The 19,936-nt window shown below is 38.4% G+C and overlaps 1 protein-coding gene across 1 annotated transcript in view; it reads left to right on the top strand.

Annotated features, from left to right (window-relative positions):
• pcdh15b (protocadherin-related 15b) overlaps positions 1-19,936 on the top strand; it is a 277,431-nt gene that overhangs the window by 24,391 nt on the left and 233,104 nt on the right. The window contains exons 2-4 of the mRNA XM_073828840.1: positions 1,185-1,299; positions 17,539-17,553; positions 17,903-17,968. Of these exons, the coding sequence (XP_073684941.1) occupies positions 1,203-1,299; positions 17,539-17,553; positions 17,903-17,968 (178 nt within the window). The 5' untranslated portion in view covers positions 1,185-1,202. The remainder of the gene's footprint in view (positions 1-1,184; positions 1,300-17,538; positions 17,554-17,902; positions 17,969-19,936) is intronic.

Below are 19,936 nucleotides of genomic sequence, written 5' to 3'. Positions count from 1 at the left end.
AGCCACTTGTTAGCAAAAACAAGTAAAAGCTTTAAAAAAATCACAAGGGGTATTACTGGTGTATTTTAAGTTGTACAAAAAATGTGAGAATATCTTGAACTTATTTTTAGCATTTAAGCAAAAAACAATTGAAAAAAAAAAAACAATTAACTTTAGAACAATAAAACTGAAAGTGCTAAAATGCAAACCTTTGGCCTACAAAACAGTTTGCAGAGTAATAACATAGCTGTGTAAAACTGGGATATTGTAAACCTTGTAAAACAAGGATGAAATAAAATAAAGACATAAAAAAACTACTTTCTGATAAAATGGAAATGCTATTGTCAAAAACGTACAGTTGAGCACCATCATGTCTCAGTAATCAGTGTGTCTGAGCATTATTATCTCCATCATTCACTAAAATTGATCTCATTTAAAAAAATGTTGTTGATTTGACTGCGTTATCTATATTCTTTCAGATAAAACACACCCTTATCATTGTAAAATTTACTTCTGACTCGCTCTCCTCTGATTAGTCATAATATAAATAAATTGACCTTATTCATCTAGGAGCAAAGCTTATCTCTTCCTTCCATCCAAACCTGTCAAAGCATGTTGGTCTTTGAGCCTTTTCCGGGAAGGAGTTCCTTGACCCCTCAGACATGTTGCAAACTTCAAAGCTGCACTTTGCTGTGGGTTGTTATATCTCTCACACGAAGAACGCTATCTATCTCCCTGCTCACTTCAAAGGGAAAGGTTATATGTGCAGCAAATGCTTCCTGCCCACTGTTATTACCGAGGATTTCAGTTTGATGCAACATCCCCAAAGCCAAACTCTCTATTATTTTTATGATGTAAAATGACTCGAGTAATTATGGCTGGGAAATTGACTCAGCCGGTTTCATTGTCTGTTTTGATACCAGAATTAATTAGAACGTTCAGTGAGTAAACTTCAAAGTCCTTGGGATTGCTTTTTTATGACAAACGGTAAATAATTTCCTCAAAGAGATGAAAATCAAATGGTCACTTGGCATCTGAATCCCCCTAGGGTCTGTCTAGAAATGCATAGGCTACCAATTATACAACTTATGACTCATGCGTTCTAAATGGTGCAACCGCCATTATGCGGCTCACGTATGCAAAATACAAAACACTTCATCTATAGAGGAGAAATTTATCTTTATTCTTTCTCTTTATGTTTGCAGGTGAGCATGCTGTAATACATGAAGATGCGCCAGAGGTCGTGGCTCTTTAAATGGTTGGGAATAGGCATTGGCGTTCTTCTGCTTACCGCTGCTAGCTATTCTCAAGATTCAGAAGGTAAGTTCTCCCTCACAAATTTCCCTGACTGTCTGGCATCTTCAATATTCTTGGAGAGCGATTGAATTTAGATGATGATATCTGTGTTTTCCAAAACTCATAAGCTTTGTTTCATAAGCTGCCTATGTAGGCGCTCTCCTGATGTTCCAGAAGGTAGGCAGTGTGAATATGAAGAATCACAGAATGCATTGCAACAAACTCAGTCCCAAAAAAAATGTAAGATTGCAAGATTGCAAAATGTTGACTATAAATATAAACAATTAAATACTGAAAACTAGCAGTAAAATGTGATTCATTTCAGAGAGGCTAGTTTTCTTATATTTGTGCCTCTGTGTAATTGTATGCTAATGTAAAATTCTAGCAGCAACACCATGCTTCCGAGGTTCAATTTGAGCAGTACATTCCGAGGTAATACACTAGGTTTTGGAACGGAGCTCTAAAGTTTACATATATAACATGAGAATTTTAAGCGCAGTTCTGCCATTGTTTTTAAAACAAATAACATGCATAATGTATTATGTATGAGTATTTATTTATTTATTTTCAACTATACCCTTTTGGGAAAATGAAAATGTTGGTGGTGGAAATGACTTCCTTAGGCTTATCGTTTTCATTTTTAATTCATTTTTAATTTCACAGCTACGACAGACAGTGATAATTTGTTTTGATATAAATCATTTTCATAAAAGGAACTTTAATAGTCGCAAGATCATGAAGTTGGTCTAAAGTTTCTAGTTTCAATGTGACATTCATATGACAAAATTAATTAATTAATTAATAGCAACCCCTGATATATGAAAGTGCCCTAAAATTAAGACAAATGTCAGTGTATGTGAATATAACTCATGCATTCATTGATACTGTGTTTTATAGGGATGCACCGAAAATGAAAATTCTTGGCCGCAGCCGAACAAAATTAAACACTGGGCCGAAGGCCGATTACGGAACACGGTTTTCGTGTTTTTTATGTATTTATGCACGTTTTTTTGTGTATTTTGGCAATTTTTTTTTCACCATTGCATAAATTAAATAGCCAAAATGTGTTTTTTTTTTTCTTGCTGTAAAAAAAAATCAATTACAAAACAACAATTTAAAAATATTTATTTAACACTGAACATTTTTTACATTCTAGTAGACATTATAGCCTACCAACAAAGCACAATTTAACAACATTAATAAGTTAGTAAAATAATATTCTTTGGCCATTTTTAAGACCCCCTTCTTGTATCAGGCATGTGTTTTTTAATGTACAAATAAATGAGCAAAGGAGAGTGTTATAATAAATTTATTAATAGAGCTGCTGTAATGATTGTTATATTTTTTTGTTACTTTTTATTTCATTTTACAGTAAAATTACAATACTAACATTTATAAATGTTGACTTTTATTTTGGCGACCTCAGTACTACTTTTTGCTGACAGCAGCAGATTTATGAATGATTCTCATTACGCTGTTTTATCGCAGATTTTCCTCGCGCTTTGGACTTTGAAGCCTGGATAACAAACTTGTGCATCAATGTCAGAATAAATACAATTTGTGCGTGTATTAGACAACATAACGTTTTGCAGTTTATTTACTAACGCTTAATAATTTCGGTTGCCGAACATTCGGTGCATCCCTAATTTTTAATTTCACAGCCACAACAGACAGTGTTAATCTGTTTTGACATAAATCATTTTCATAAAAGGAACTTTAAAAGTTGCAAAATCATCTAGTTGATAAAAAGTTTCCAGTTTCAATGTGACCTTCATATGACAAAATGAATTACTTTGTAAGTAAGTAAAATAATTAATTAATGTCAACCCTAAAATTAAGTGCCCTAAAATTAAGAAAAATGTCAATGTATGTGAATATAACACATTCATTCATTTTTACATTGTTACACACTGATTGTGTGTGTGTTTTTTTTCCTTTTTGCATTGTCATTGTATCATCATGCATTACTAATAGGAAATGTTCACCTCTGCAGAAACCATAATGACTCGGCATGAAAGATAGATGCTTATTTCATGCAAATGGTGTTGTAGGAAATTTGCACAAAGCATCTCCAGCCCATCTAAACACAGCTAGATTCATTTTTTTTCTTCAATCTATGACAACACATATCCTTTCACATTGGACACCAGTGGAATTTACTGTATTTCCTGTGTGTTGCCTAGATGTGTGCTTTCCAGCGTTACAGTATATGAAAGTGGAGAAACTCTATATATTGATCCTCCTCTTGCAAAGAGTTGGAAACTGCTTTTTAATTCAGGCTTCAGTTCAGTAATCTTTCTTTTATTTCTCTTGAACACAGTCTCTGTCATTTTTGGATACAAAATGTTTTTTCTCATCTTACCTAGAGTGTTAAACAAATAGTTAACCCCAAAATAAGGCTTTTCTGTTATTTACTGACTCTCACAACATTTAGAACTTATATAGCATTATTTGATTTATTTGTTTTTATATAGAACATAAAATATTTTTTTTTTGGGGGGGGGGACTATTTTTCTTACAACAGTAGTTTATAGTTGCCATGGCCATCAATCCACAAAAATGACAGATGGACACCATAAGGTAACATCAAAATAGCATAAATCATGTGTGAGTTATATTGTTTTTTGAAGTTATAAAACCATCTTGTATGGAAAATATATTCCCCTCCAGTGAGCTGTCACCTCCAGAACTGCTAAACGAATCATTTAAGCTGGTTGTCAATAAATCATTTGATCCAGTTAGCAAACCAGACTTAATGATTCATTTTTATATCAAACATATTCATTCATGAATATGACTTAATTGAATCTTTTTAGTGGTTTTCAAGTTAAGATCTCACTGTAAGAAAGATTGTTAGTGAATTTTGACTTCATACACTTGAAGTGTTAAAGACAATGTTAGTGGTGCTTTTGTTGTTTATTCCATCAGAAGCTTGTTAGCATATATATATATATACACATATATACCTGTATAACTAAAAGCCATGCAATGTTTTAAATCTCAATACTGCACCAAGCAGTGACATTCTGGACAATTATGTGCTGTAAACTTGGTGGCAACAGTTTAGAAAGGGCCCTTTTTGTTCCAGCATGACATTTTCCCTTGTGCACAATGTGAAGTCCATATAGAAATGATTTACTCTTTGTCCTCACTGAAATGACTGAAGTAGCCAAACTAAAACTGGAATTGGCCATACAGTGTATTACTTCAATATCACTAAGCCATACATTCACCCTACAGTAAGTCTGGCTGGGTTGAAGACTTAATTTGCATTTGACCTCCAGGTTTAATGAAGATAAAGGATATTCCAGACTGAACATTGATTTATTGGTTCTACCTTTTTCCTGTGTGGAAACTTTTGTAAATGGATCTTTTAAAATAAATTGTAGAGATATGTACATGTTAGCATGATTTATTGGATTCAACCTTAATGTTCATGGACTGCCCTGACCTTCTTCCAATGTTATTGTGACCACATTTTCACTGAAAATACCTGTAAATTCCTACACATGTGTTGAATCACTCAAATTAGCCTTAAAGTTCACTATATTTCAGATGGTTTCACAGTAATTACCTCTTACATTCATATTTACGAATGTATGGCAACAGTTCAAGGTGAAACATGGAACAGACATACAGTAATGTATTTTTTATTTTTTTTTTGGAATAGAAGTCACACCAGGTCAATAAATTGCATTTTTAAGAGGAAGAGAGAGAGGCAAAACTGATAAGTTACATGGTATTCAAAATATAAGTATAAAAAATGCAAAGTATAAAAAAACATAAATTGTTGTGACCTTCATAATAAATAACAGTTATTATAAACGCTAAGCCTAACTATGTTTAAAACAAAATTGAAACTACCAGTCTGTGAGAAATGTGCTATGTAAATAAACTTGGGCTTGCCAATCTAAATGTGTGTGCTTTCAACATGTTTTGTGTGCTTGACGTTAATTGCATTATGTAAGATGCTTTGAAGTATACAGAGCCCCTAAGGGAACATGCTGGAAAATAATATGAGATGGGAGGGAAAAATATATTTCAATGTTTTTGCATTCTTTTTTGCGTTCCCGAAGAAACTTTGTAATTGCTGTAAAACTTTTGTGTTCACCCAACAAACTTTGCATCCATTTCAGAAACCTTTGTGATGGAATTAATATGAGGCAGGAGAAAAGGTATATTGCAGTGGTTTTTCGGCAAAGTACTGAAAGCATGCAAATATTCTGGCGAGAGAATACAACTTTTTTTCAGGGGAACGCAATATGTATATGAAAGAACACAATATGTTTGCATCACAATGAAAATATTTCGTGAGACAATGTAAACTTGCTCAGGGGAACACAATACGTTTGCGAGAGAGTGTAATACGTTTGCGAGAGAGTGCAAAAAGTTTGCAAGAGAGTGCAAAAAGTTTGTGAGAGAGTGCAATAAGTTTGCGAAAGAGTGCAATAAGTTTGCGAAACAATGCAATAAGTTTACAAGAGAATAGAGTATGTTTGAGAGAAAACTCAACAAGTTTGCAAGAGAACACACAAAGTTTATGAAAGAATGCAGTACTGTACGTTTGCAGGAGAACGCAATAAGTTTGCGAGAGAGTGCAATAAGTTTGTGAGAATACAGTAAGTTTACAAGAGAATGCAGTTAGTTTGCAAGAGAATGCAGTAAGTTTGCAAGAGAATGCAGTAAGTTTGCAAGAGAATGCAATAAGTTTGTGAAAGAAGGCAATGTTTCCGAGAGAAAGCAATAAGTTTGCTAATGAGTGCAATAAGTTTGCGAGAGCACACAGTAAGTTTACAAGAGAATGCAGTAAGTTTGCAAGAGTAAAATAAGTTTGCGAGAGAATACAGTAAGTTTACAAGAGAGTGCAATAAGTTTGCAAAAGAATGCAATAAATTTGCAAGAGCGCAATACTGTACGTTTTTTAGAGAACGTAGTAAGTTTTTGAGAGAACACAATAAGTTTGCGAGAGATTGCAATAAGCTTGTGAGAGAATACAGTAAGTTTGCAAGAGAATACAGTAAGTTTACGAGAGAACGCAATAAGTTTGCAAGAGACACAATAAGTTTGCAATAGAATGCAATTCGTTTGTGATAGAATGCAGTAAGTTTGCGAGAGAATACAGTAAGTTTACAAGAGAACGCAATAAGTTTGAGAGTGTTTGTAAAAAGTTTGAGAGTGATTGTAAAAAGTTTGAGAGTGATTGTAATAAGTTTGCGAGAGCACACAGTAAGTTTATAAGAGAATGCAGTAAGTTTGCAAGAGTTCAATAAGTTTGTGAGAGAATACAGTAAGTTTGCGAGACAACTCAATACGTTTGCAATAAGTGCAAAATAATGCAATATTTGAGTGCAATAAATTTGTGAAAGAACAGTAAGTTTGCGAGAGAACGCAATAAGTTTGCGAGAGAATGCAGGTTTGCAAGAGAGTGCAATAAATTTGCGAAGGAACGCAGTAAGTTTAAAAGAGAATACAGTAAGTTTGAGAGAGAATGCAATACGTTTGTGAGAGAACACACAAAGTTTATGAAAGAATGCAATAAGTTTGCAAGAGAGTGCAGTAAGTTTGTGAGAGCACAGTAATTTTACAAGAAAAAGCAGTAAGTTTGCAAGAGTGCAATAAGTTTGTGAAACAATGCAATAAGTTTGCAAGAGAATACAGTAAGTTTGTGAGGGAACACAATAAGTTTGCAAAAGAAAGCAATAAGTTTACAAGAGAATACAGTAAGTTTAAGATAAAATACAATAAGTTTGCAAGAGAATGCAATAAGTTTGCAAGAGAACGCAATAAGTTTGCGAGAGTCCAATAAGTTTGCGAGAGCACACAGTAAGTTTACAAGAGAATGCAATAAGTTTGAGAGAAAATATTAAATTTGCGAGAAAAGGCACAGTTTATGAAAAAAAAGCAATAAATTTGCAAGAGAATGCAATAAGTTTGCAAGAGAATGCAGTAAGTTTGCAAGAGCACACAATAAGTTTGTGAGAGAACACAGAAAGTTCATGAGAGAACGCAATAAGTTTGCTAAAGTATGTAATACATTTGTGAGAGAGTGCAATAAGCTGCCAGATAATGTAGTAAGTTTACAAGAGAATGCAGTTTAAGTTTGTGAGAGAACGAAAATATTTCGCGAGCGAACTCAAATGTTTCTTGGGGGAAACGCAATATGTTGCCGAAAGAATGCAAAGTTTATTGAGGTAATGCAGTTTTTGTCAAAGAACACAAATGTTTTGCACAATGTTTCTCACGGGAATGCAATCTGTTAGGCAAAATAATTGCGGGAGTTCGAAAATGTTGTGGGAAATCGAAAATGTTTTGCAAGGGAACAATGTATTTGCGGAAAGTTTCTCGGAGGAACACAATACTTCTACAAGAGAATGCAAAAGCATTTTTCCTCCCATCTCTCTTCTTTTAATGATATGCATTACGAAAAATACGATAGATCTCAGAGCTTTTGCTTCTCGGTGTAGCTGAAATGAAATGGAACTGCATTCCAATAGACACCAGAACTCATTCAGCTTGAGGGCAGCTTTAGAATCAGGCAAAACCAACAGTGAAGATCATTTACTGTCATCCTGTTATTTCGAGAGCAGACTCTACTTTTCCCTGACGTTATCTCTCAAATGATCTCTCACTCTCCTGAGGTTCCTGTCCATTACAAGGAGGTCTAGAGAGAGCTACTTTATCTCTAAGCATTCCCATTCATCTCGACGGAAGTAGCTCAGCTGGTGTATTATTTAAAATAAATACAAATTTTGCATTGAGAAAAATGCTTTTTAGAGCAGGTTAGTTGCAGCTGCTAAACCTTGACCTTTTGGTCCACTGTGTTTTGATTCTATTAGATTTTGCATGTTCTCTGGTGGATTCTTTCCCCTGCGGACCTGAACTGAACAGCTGACACTTCCATATTGCAGCATGCAAGAATACCTTTAGAGTAACAGGCTGAAGTTGATAGCAGAGTTGGCCTCGTACGCTCTATTCTCACTTGACTCATGACCACCAGTTCGGCAGTCCAGCTTCCCAAGTGCTTGCTCTCTCTCGCCCCTGAAGATTCAGATGTGCCCGCTCTGTTCAGGGACACGGTTCAGCCAGAGTAGGTCAGCTACACATGGTGTCCACTGAATGCTAACTAAGGACAAGGCCAAGATTCATTCCAAGAAATATAATCTCATCCATTTTTCATCAGGCTATACGAATTCGCAGCTCAGACATGCTTCATCGCTAAACATTTCAGTGGTCATTAGAATTGAAATAATGTTTCCCTTCAGGGATGCCACACGGTGTGAGTCAACATGCTTATATTGTATCAGGTCAGAGCTGTTCATAATGCATAATATGCTGCAAACCCATTGGAGTTGATGATGAGAGATTTTTCAATGCAAAAGAGGTCAGTCTTCATATGAAGACTTAAAAGTAATTTAAAGTAAATTTGGCTTGTGGTTTAAAGTTATGGGTTATGTAATGAGCAAAAAACAGTCCATTATTGTATGTGTGCCTTCACTGCAATTCCCTCCATAACGTCCTTCCGATCACTGCATCCTGGCATGCAGAAAACCCAGAATGATTTCAATTAAAATGAGAAACTCTGATACAAACTTTTGTACTTTATCGTTGAAAACAAATTAATTGATTAGAAGTTTTTGCTGAGTGTGTTCATCTTCACACTTTTTTCTGCCTAGTGCTGTGACTTAAGCACAAGGGCAGATTGATGTATAGGAGATGTGAAAAGGGCCGATCAGCAGACAGTAGTGAATGGCTCCCCGTGGAGACATCCATCCCACTCAGAAGGTAGAAGTTCAGATCTTTGACCTTAGCCGTGATGGATGTGTCCCCCTGGACGAGCAGCCATGTGCTGCAGTGTGTTGACGAGGATGTCATTCCCGCATCGCACTGTCCTTTTATTGTTCTAGAGATTCTTCAGAAACCCTGGTGCAGTGAAACCATATACCAGAGAAACTCAAATTCCACAGCTCAGGGACCACTTTTAGAAAATGCAAGGTGTCCAGGGGCCGGTGAATAACATGACATGGTAAAAATAAATAATACTCAATGATCTGTCTGTCTGTCTTTCCGACTTTCTGTCTGTCTGTCTGTCTATCTATCTAGCTGTCTGTCTGTCTGTCTGTCTGTCTGTCTGTCTGTCTAGCTATCTGTCCAGCTGTCTATCTGTCTGTCTGTCCATCCATCCATCCGTCCGTCCATCCATCTGTCCATCCGTCCGTCCGTCCATCTGTCTGTATATCTAATTATCTATCATCTGTCTGTCTATTTAGCTGTCTGTCTGTCTATTTATCTTTCTTTCTTTCTTTCTTTCTTTCTTTCTTTCTTTCTTTCTTTCTTTCTTTCTTTCTTTCTTTCTTTCTTTCTTTCTTTCTTTCTTTCTTTCTGTCTGTCTGTCTATCTATCTGTCTATCCATCCATCTACCTGTCTGTCTGTCTGTCTGTCCGTCCGTCCGTCCGTCCATCCATCCATCCGGCCATCCGTCCACCTGTCCACCTGTCTGTATATCTACTTATCTATCATCTGTCTGTCTATCTAGCTGTCTATCTATCTGTCCATCTGTCTGTCTTTCTGTCTGTCATATTTCTATATGTCTATCCATCTGTCTATTTAATGGCCATCCTGTCAGTCATCTTTTTCTATCCTTTGTCATATCTGACTGTCTGTCTGAATCGCAAAATCTGGTTTGGAGTCGTATAGTCAAGAACAGTAATCTCTCATCTCTTAAAATGGTATACAATGATTTAGTAATCAGTCCATTTATTTCTTAAATTATCTGTTTTCTTAAATTGCTGTCAAGCTTTTGGCATTTTGGTGCTCTTTTCTTACATTGCTAACGAATAGAACACACAATTTCAAAAATGCTGCAAGCTTTCTGTCACTATGAACAAATCACTGATGACAGTATTTGCATATCCTAATGCTTTGCTTTACAATTTTAAAAAAGAAAAAAGCATTGTGAAACATTTTGTAAAATAATCTGATTACACAACTACTTAAATGTCATTTAAATATACTGTAAGTTTTGCAGCACAAGGAAACAAAGTAGAGCGGCATAACTAACTAGACCGCTCACATTATGAATTCTTGGACCGTAGACAGCTTTGCTGATTATAATGGGAGTGTTCTGGTTTGTCACATCACAACACTCACATAATTAAATAATTCTCAAAAGATATGCAAATTATTATTGAAGGCGGGGTTGAGTATACCTGCCATATAGATTTGATCATATTATCTTCTATGGTCACCTTCAATGACCATAAGTTATTGACTTCTGTAGTCTTGACAGCGTGAGATATGCTTATGTATAATTGTCACGCGGGTGTGCAGGACGAGACGAGACGATAGACGAGATTAACAATCAACAATAAATTTAATAGAATTCTCCAAGATGAACAAGGCAGGAACAGGCAGGAACACAGAGGGCTTTCACACACATCCAGATAACGTTAAAGACCGACAAAAGACTAAACTCAAAGACAGACTTATAAAGGCAAACTAATCAAGAAAACACAGGTGATACAGATGACACTAACGAAGACTAATCATAGGGCTAAACCAAATCACAACAGAATGGCAGGGGGAGACAATGGGTGAAACCAATGACAGACAGGGTTGTGACATCACGCCCCCCTCCGGAAAGGCGCGTCCTCGCGCCGTGGAAAAAACGAGAGGGGCGGAACAACAGAGTACATAAGGGAGGAGGCTTGGGCGGAGGACGGTACCCCTGGAGGGGGACAACAAACAAAGTCATGAGAGTCCAGGGGGGCGACGAAGGTGGGAGGAGCCAGGGAGGAAACAGGAGGGACCTGAAGCAGGAAGAACTGACCCAGACCACAGCCATGATGACGGCCCACGGTGGAGCCGACGGAGGGAGGAGCCATGGTGGAGGAAGGCGTGCCGACTCCATGGGGCCGACCGACAGAGGCGGAGCAGATGGCGGAGGAGCCCGAGGCGGAGACGGAGAGCCGATGATCCGGGGTGACGCCGAGGATCCGGAGGGCCAAGGTGGAACAGGCTCTGGCGCCCGAGGCGGAGGCGGAGTCCCGGAGATCCGCGGCGGAGCCGGAGCGACAGAGGATGGAGGCTGTGCCCGCAGGAAGGAGGAGTCCCAAGGAGCCGGTGGGACGGCGCGACGAGGCACAGCCGGAGGAGCAGAGTCCTGAGGAGCCGATGGGGTGACGACTGACCAGGGCGGAGCCGGAAAGACGATGGAGCCCGGTGGAGCTGGTGGATCGACGGGCGACGGTGGAGAGGAGGGCGTCGAGAGCCGTGGTGGAACCGCGGGGTCGAAGGGCCGAGGCGGAGTCCAGGACTCGGAGGCTGGAGGCGGAGCTGAGGAATCCTCCAGCCGAGACGCCGATGGAAGCTGGCAGTCCCGCGGCGAGCCCACTGCACAGGTGGATGACTGAGGGTGAGCAGGGGGACTGACAGGTGATAGCGGAGATTCTGGAAGGCTGGGCGAAATCAGCGATGACTCTGGACGACTGGACGGAACCAGCGGAGATTCAGGACGGCTGGACGGGACCAGCGGAGATTCAGGATGGCTGGACGGGACCAGCGGAGACTCAGGATGGCTGGACGGGACCAGCGGAGACTCAGGCATAGGCAGAAGAGGGCGGGTGGGTGGGAAGTTCAGGCAGGTCAGTGGTTCTGTGGAAAAGTCTATTAAGTCCCCAGAGTGTTGCTCATTCTCACCCCCAGTGGTGGTGCAGTGGGCAGGGCTCTCTGTAGCCCTCTCTTGCTCCACGTCGTACTCCACCGTCGCGGATGTAGCAGTCGGCTCTCGCACCTGGTCCGATGGGTCCGGCTCTGGCTCTGTCGCTCTCGGCTCGGGCTCTCCATCGTCGGTGGGCTCGGGCTGCAACTCCGCTTGTCGGGGTGATGTTGGGCTGGGTTCTGGGTCTGGAGTGGGGCTGGTGTCATCCTTCGCGGTCAACGAAGCTCTGCTGGACACCAGCACCCACTCGATGTAGTCGGCGAGGCTCTCTCGAGGACCCTCCCCGGACAGCTGCCTCTGGATGTTATCATTAAGTCCCACGCGGTAGAACGTGCATAGGCAACTGTCCGGGTAGTGCGTAAACGGGGCGAGGAATATAAAGTCTCTGGTGTGGTCCTCGAGAGAGCGGTTCCCCTGCTTCAGGAGGAGGATGAGGACGGCGGGATCATTCATGACGGGGGAGAAAAAAAAAAAATAAACTAAACACTGATACAAAAAAAACGGAAAATAAACGCAGGGGAAGACGCCGTGAATTTTTTTTTTTTTTTTGGTCGGTCTTTCTGTCACGCGGGTGTGCAGGACGAGACGAGACGATAGACGAGATTAACAATCAACAATAAATTTAATAGAATTCTCCAAGATGAACAAGGCAGGAACAGGCAGGAACACAGAGGGCTTTCACACACATCCAGATAACGTTAAAGACCGACAAAAGACTAAACTCAAAGACAGACTTATAAAGGCAAACTAATCAAGAAAACACAGGTGATACAGATGACACTAACGAAGACTAATCATAGGGCTAAACCAAATCACAACAGAATGGCAGGGGGAGACAATGGGTGAAACCAATGACAGACAGGGTTGTGACAATAATGTTCTGCTTAGACCTTGGATATTATTTGCATTGGTTCATTCAGTCATTCCTTTCTTTCTGTCTTTTTCTTAATTTTTTTCTTGTAAAGGAAAGGTAGTATGGAAATCATATTCCATACTACCTGCTGTACAACGTTTACAACCCATTCAAGATAAATGAGTTATTCATCCTCATACACTACAGATGAATTATCCATAATCACTGTTATTCAGACATGCTACAGTCATATACCTGGCACACGCATGTCATTTTAAAAGGCATTTAAGTAATTCAAGAGCCGGCATACATGTTTAACTTTCCGTATGCAGCAATGTTTTTTGTTTGCCATTAAACCTGACCATGTAGTCAGAACTAACTTGAAAAGGATTGCTACAGGATTACTACATATAATATATTCGTTACAGAAATGTAACATGTTTTAAAATGTCTTTTTGTTTGCAGAAATGGCAAAGCCAGTTTATTTTTTTAGCTCAAACAGTTGCAATGCATGCTATCCAAGCTAGATGTACAATAATTAGAGTATCATGTAAGCTTCTCTTAAGATGTTTCTTCAAAGAAAACCATTCACGTCATTAAAAACCATGCCACCCAGGGGGTTTCATGTAACATGAATGCTCATCAATGAGATGATTCAGTCAGCAAAGAGTTGCTAACTTCTGTAATCACACCTTGAGAAAATTATTATGAAGCCGTCAGTTCAGAGTAGTCTCAGATGCATATCTGTTATGCACTTAGGCTTCATAGGCATGTGTTTATATAATAATGATTGTTTACATTTTATACAGCTGCAGAGAGAAATAGCAAATATGGTGTGTAGTTTAGGTATTGAGGTACATTTTGTGCCTGTTTACCCTAAATAAAACAAGAAAGTACAATAAAATAAATAATTTAAATGAAAATACAGTTCAGTCCCCAGACATTCAGGCAGAGGTTGATAATATTTGTGTCACAAAAACGCATACCAAAAAAAGGATACACCTTAGTAGAGCACAAACATTCTTATAATGTTCACACTTCAGAGATCTGTTTCCTTCCTGTGTGCTGGCTTGTTGCTGAGTATTGATTTCTTCTGTGATTACTCCCATTGGCTCCTTTCCAAGCTTTCAGAGGTGTGTTATCTTATCTAAGGCATTCGTAAGACCAACCCTCAGCATCTCACTTTTACACCCTCGATTTTGCTGTGAAATCTGGTGCCATACTTTTAAAGAATGCTTATCTGTTTTTTTTTTTAACTACTCACCCTTATATCAATCCAGCATGACTTACTTTTTGTGTGGAACACAAAGAGATCGTATACAGAATGGTCACACTTCTCATTTCCATACATTAAAATTGGAAAAAATGGATATAAACCATAGGATATAAAGCTCCAAAAATACAAAATGTTACTCTGATGATGACTTAAATGTTGGTTTGTTCCTCAAACAAAGCTAAGGCTTAAAATAATGGGACTAATTATTTCAGAAACATGGAATATCGTGCAGACGTTGTATTTTAGTATCATCAGCCAATTTTTTTGTATTATTTTAACATGGTTAACATGTTGTGGACAATGGCTTTTATAAGCAAGAGCCCTTCATAGAAATAGAAAGAGTCATCTTTTTATTTCATTGTATGAAAAAGAGCATCCTGACAACCTCTTTTGTGGTCGACAAAAGAAAGACCCTCTTGTTGTTCCAAATTCGTATTTTTTTGAGTAAATGATCACAATTTTAACTTCTGTGTGAGCTGTATATTTGTTTCTGAACTTTAGAGACTACAAAATGGCTTTGCTATGGTAGATTTCTCACCTCTACTGAAGCTAAGAGAAATTTAGTTCTCCTCTAGGCTAAATTAAACTATGAAAATAAAAGCTTATTGCTCTTTTTTGTGGTCTAGGGTGCTATTTGGAACACCATTTGTTCCAAGTTCATCAATGGTAATAACTAAGCTTCTGTCTGAGTCATGGTTTTCCTTTGCTCAGAATGAAAAGGGCCCCCACAGCCATGAAACTTTAATGGCAACAGAAGATAGTTGGTCTTTCCTTTGAAACCCTGCTCACCATCATGGGTCTAGTTGCTAAGAGAGCCCGACTTGCCTCGGTTTAATGTGTCAGCACTTCTGATGTTACGTAAAGCCACACAAATACTATCAATCTCTAATTCATGAGCGGCAGGCCAGAGATGGCCTTGGAGACGCAAGCACAGATGCAAACGGCCGTCGTCACAACACAGAAAACCGATCCTGGGAACTTTTACTGTAGACTTGACCTTCATTTGCTCTTCAAACTATTAACCTTTGTGCAACAGGACAATTAATTTCTCACTTGTCCTCGCTCTCAAAGAAAGCCCATTTTGTTCATAATCACTGATCTGTGTTGCAGAATTCATGGTGTCGATTTTGTATGATTTATATTCTGCTGTCGTCTTCCCATAACTTGCCATTAATTTTCGGATAAAGGTGCGCAGGGAGGAGAGACCGGCGGAGGAGAGACCGGCGGAGAAAAGCCAGCGGGTTGAGACCGGATTCCTCCTGCTAACAACAGCAACCGCTGGCAGTCGTAGATCTCGTCTTGCCTACCGTGAAGGAGCATGTTAATCAAATCAGTCACTCAAGGACTGCAGCGTAGCACTGTCTCATTGCTTGCCACTGTAAATCAAGAAAGCGGATAGTGAGTTCCTGCAACGCTGGGGTAAAATAGAGCACACAGGACGTAGGCAAAATACAGGTCTACGTCAAAGCGAAACCAAGAATTAGTTGGATTACGTTTACCAGTAGGTGCAAAGGGAAACTTAAAATCATGTTACTTTTTCTGTTAAAAACAGTCAGTTCTTTCCTGGTTCATTTGGAGTTAATTGCTGCTTCTTTTGACAGTATTATGTAAAAGTAGACACTACTAGATTTGAAGGTTTTTCATGTTTCTCGTTATAAAATCAAGATGCAACGTGTCTGAAGAACATTTTCTAATGGCAAGGCCATGGCTCTGAAAAAAGCAATCACTTCAGTCAGGAACAATTATATTAGTGTCAGTCATATCTTTGTTGTTCTGCTGATATATAAATTGCATCACACTCTGTTTACAGTCTGCTTGCAGTTGTTTCGACAAATTAGACTTGTTTAGGATAATTATCCTAAATTGCTCCTGAAACAAAATGTCCGTAACCAGTTGGGGGTTGGGGTGTGAAGAACTTACCATCAACCCTTTTAAAAATTTGATTTTTAGAGTTAATGGTTAAGGTTGGGGGTGGGGATAGCACTATATTTTCATCCAGTTGATTTTCATCAGGGCTTAAAGGGGTTCTATTATGCTTTTTCACTTTTTGAATTTTAGCCAGTGTGTGGTGTGTATGTTTGGGCATAAAAACATCTACACAGTTACAAATCTCAAAGTCCACTCCAAAGGGAGATATTTAGATTTTAAAAAATCAATTTTCAAGAACTACAACGAAAGGCTCCTTTGGACTACAGCGTTTGTTTTCCGGATGCTATGATGTCACAACGTAAATTCCGCCTACGGAAATTCAAACTGTGGACGATGTGCGGGATTCGCCTAACTTTAGCAATGTAGCATGGGTAGCCGCTTCCGGGACGCTTCAGCGAGCCGCAGGGAGCTGGAGCTGGTTTCGGGCATCCATAAAATAATCACTTTAATCTAGTTTGCACAGTTGTACACTGATCTTGCTGCTTTAGGAAGGGGTGTGGCAAGTCTAAGCTGTTCGCCAATCGCAACACAGTGGGACTGCTAACCAATCACAACACATTTTGTTTTTGGAAGGCGAACCTTCAACAAACCCGGAACTAATCGAGCCATTTGTGCCAGCCTGGGGAGAAAGCTATTGTAATAATGTAAATTATGTGAAAAAATAAATGCTTTTTCAAAACACCAAGCATGATGTTCAAGTGCACCCCCAAAACAAAATAAAGACTTTGTGAAAGAGCATAATAGGACCCCTTTAAAAAACAGAGTTTTGTTAGGCTAAAAGCATTTATAGTTTAGGGTTTGTTTGACTGCTGGGTACATTTTGTCCTGATTGGCAACTTTGATGTCCAGCTAGTTTGTAACCATGATTCTGCCAAGTAGGACATTCATAATTGATTGTTAATTGACAATCTGAAATAACAATTTGTGTGGTATACAACTTGAATAAAGTGGTAATTTCACTGCTGTTAATTGTTAGGAGTGAGTTTAGGATTATATTTGTTTGACAGGAATGTTATCCAAAACTGTTTTTGGTCTGCTTACTTTGACTTTGCCTGAAGCAGTATCCTCCTTGGTGTTCATTTTCAACATAATTTCTTTCAACCAGTCAGTTTTCAGGGTTAGGTTAGGGTTTCTTGTCAACTCATCATTTCCTTTTGATTTTAATGTTAGTTAATGGGCAAAGGTAGACCTAAAACTACATTTGTTTGACAGGAATGTTCTTCCTGCAACTTTCTAAATCATGGCCACCTTGAGGACCACCAGAAAATAAATGTACTCGAGTGAACAGCACTTGCTAGTAGCACTGCTTGTCTTCTGAATTTCTCTGTGTGTATGTCTTTGTCTCTTTGGTTATTTCCTCTGTCTTATCTCCCGAGCATCGGAGGAAAATTTGATTTTGTGCTTCTTTTTTTCTTCTGTCTCTCCCCACCTCTCTGTCACTCCATCGTTCTCCTGCTCTCTGCCGATGACACTATCTGTGACTCCAGACTGGCAGTATGAGGGTAAGACGATGTATCTTATCTTTTCTGTTCCTCTTTTGTTCTCTCATCGGGCATGAGAGCACAACTCTATTAACCCTTCGCAACCCCAGTGGTAACAGCTCTCTCTATACACATAAAGAAGTCATTTTGTAAATCTATCTTTGACTTGTGGTCCCACGGTCCCGGCAGTGGATAGGTTACAGTACTCGTAGATCCTTTTTTTATGTGCAGGTTGTGTGACTTAATGTGAGCTGAAATTGAAATGTCTTGTTTAGTATGAGTTACAGTGCAGTCTAGACTTGATGAAATTCTGATGTCTCTTTTTTCTGTTCCTTTTTTTTTACATTCATTCTGTGTCCTTGCTTTGCAGAGTGCAAGCTCTCCAGAACAGGCCCGCCTGCAACCATTGTAGCCATAGATGAGGAGAGTCCTAATGGTAGGTCTATACTGTTGCTTTTTTTTATCTGCATTTTAATAAACTACAATGAAGGACAGTCGTTTTAAAAGATTGTGGTCAGAATTCAGAACAGCACTTGAGTTTAATCATGAAATTCAAGTCTCTTTTGGTTTAGATCAGATTTTTGCGGTTTTGGTGCTGATTTACTTACGCTATTCAGGTAACAGCATAAACGTCAATAAAATGCATTCTGAATGCAATTTGCATGTCACAAATCTTGCAGGTATGTTCTGAGTGCTTAAGTGTGACAATTCTGGTTCACAAGCTCTTGGTTTGATTTGATTCTCATTTTGATATACTTTAAATTATGATTTATTTGAGTATGTTAAGTTCATAAGTTCAAGTTTTGTTAAGAATAAGCTTATTACACAATGTCTTTTTGAATTTTTCAACATCACCATTGTTATTCAACTGAAATGAATCAACATTGAACTGACTGGAGCTGAATAATGACACTATTGTCTTGCTACAGCTGCTTTATAGTAAAATTTTAGATTTGCCTCATTTTTGAAGTTTGCATAATTGATTTTGTTACATTCCTGTTTAATACTGTAAAGCTGCTTTGAAGCAATCTTTATTGTATAAAAAATATGTAAAAAATAAAGGTGACTTGATTGTATTATATTTCAGTGCTGGAAGTAACTTGACTTGATTGATTCAGTAACTGCTTTGACAAATTTAATGAATTCAGCAAAGCCTTCGACAGACAGAACTGTAACTTCTGAATTTAAGTCTTTTGGAATGATTGGTCTTAAGATAAAGGGATTTGTTTGAGAATCAGACTACACTGGTTTGCTATAAGTTTTTGATTCACAAAACAATATCTTCATAAGATACATTTATTTGAGAATCAGACTACACTTGTTGTGATGTAAGTTTTTGATTCACTAAAACGAACTGGTTCATAAGAGTAATTTGTTAAGAAATCAGACTAACTAGTTGTGCTGTAGGCTTTTGATTCACTAAAAAGAATTGGTTCATAAGAGTCAGTTGTTTAAGAATCAGGCTACACTGGTTGTGCAGTAAGTTTTTGATTCACTAAAATGAACTGGTTCATACTGTAAGAATCATTTGTTTGAGAATCAGACTACGCCGGTTGTGCTGTAACTTTTGATTCACTAAACTGAACTGGTTCATAAGAGTCATTTGTTTGAGAATTAGACTACACTGGTTGTGCTGTGAGGTTTTGATTCACTAAAAACTGGTTCATAAGATTAATTTGTTTAAGCATCAGACTACACTGGTTGTTCTGTACGTTTTTGATTCACTAAAAATGGAACAGGTTCATAAGAGTAATTGTTTGAGAATCAGACTACACTGGTTGTGCTGTAAGTTTTTGATTCACTAAAAACTTGGTTCATAAGAGTTATTTGTTTGAGAATCAGACTACACTGGTTGTGCTGTATGTTTTTGATTCACTAAAAAAAATGGTTTATAAGAGTCATTTGTTTGAGAGTCAGACTACACTGGTTGTGCTGTATGTTTTTGATTTACTTGAAAGTAGTGGTTCATAAGAGTGATTTATTCGAGAATCAGACTATGCTGTTTGTGCTGTAAGTTTTTGATTCACAAAAAGAACTGGTTCATAAGAGTCATTTGTTTTGCAGATTGCCTTGACCACGCAAGGATAAAAAGATGTGTTTTCTTGCCATCATTTTATGGTAATGATCGTAATTTACATTTAAAAGAGGCGTGTTTGTGCTTAATGACAAATGACTTACTGTATCATGAGTATGTAAACTGCTGTCTCAGAGCAGTCATTACGTCGTTAAACCGGACTGTGGGTAGTTAGTTAATAAGAGGCAGATTGAAATAAAGCGTACAAAAGTGCCGCAGCTCCCCTTTTTGATTTCCTTCATTGTGTGCTAATTGACAGTGATGGATGTGAACAGATTTGCTCAAATCCATGGGAGAACATTTTTTGGACAAAACGATGTGTATGTTGCA

The sequence above is a fragment of the Garra rufa genome, chromosome 22 (assembly GCF_049309525.1).
Source record: "Garra rufa chromosome 22, GarRuf1.0, whole genome shotgun sequence".
Classification (NCBI taxonomy): domain Eukaryota; kingdom Metazoa; phylum Chordata; class Actinopteri; order Cypriniformes; family Cyprinidae; genus Garra; species Garra rufa.
The sequence above is the reverse complement of the archived record's forward strand: the minus strand, read 5'-3'. Positions and strand labels throughout refer to the sequence as shown.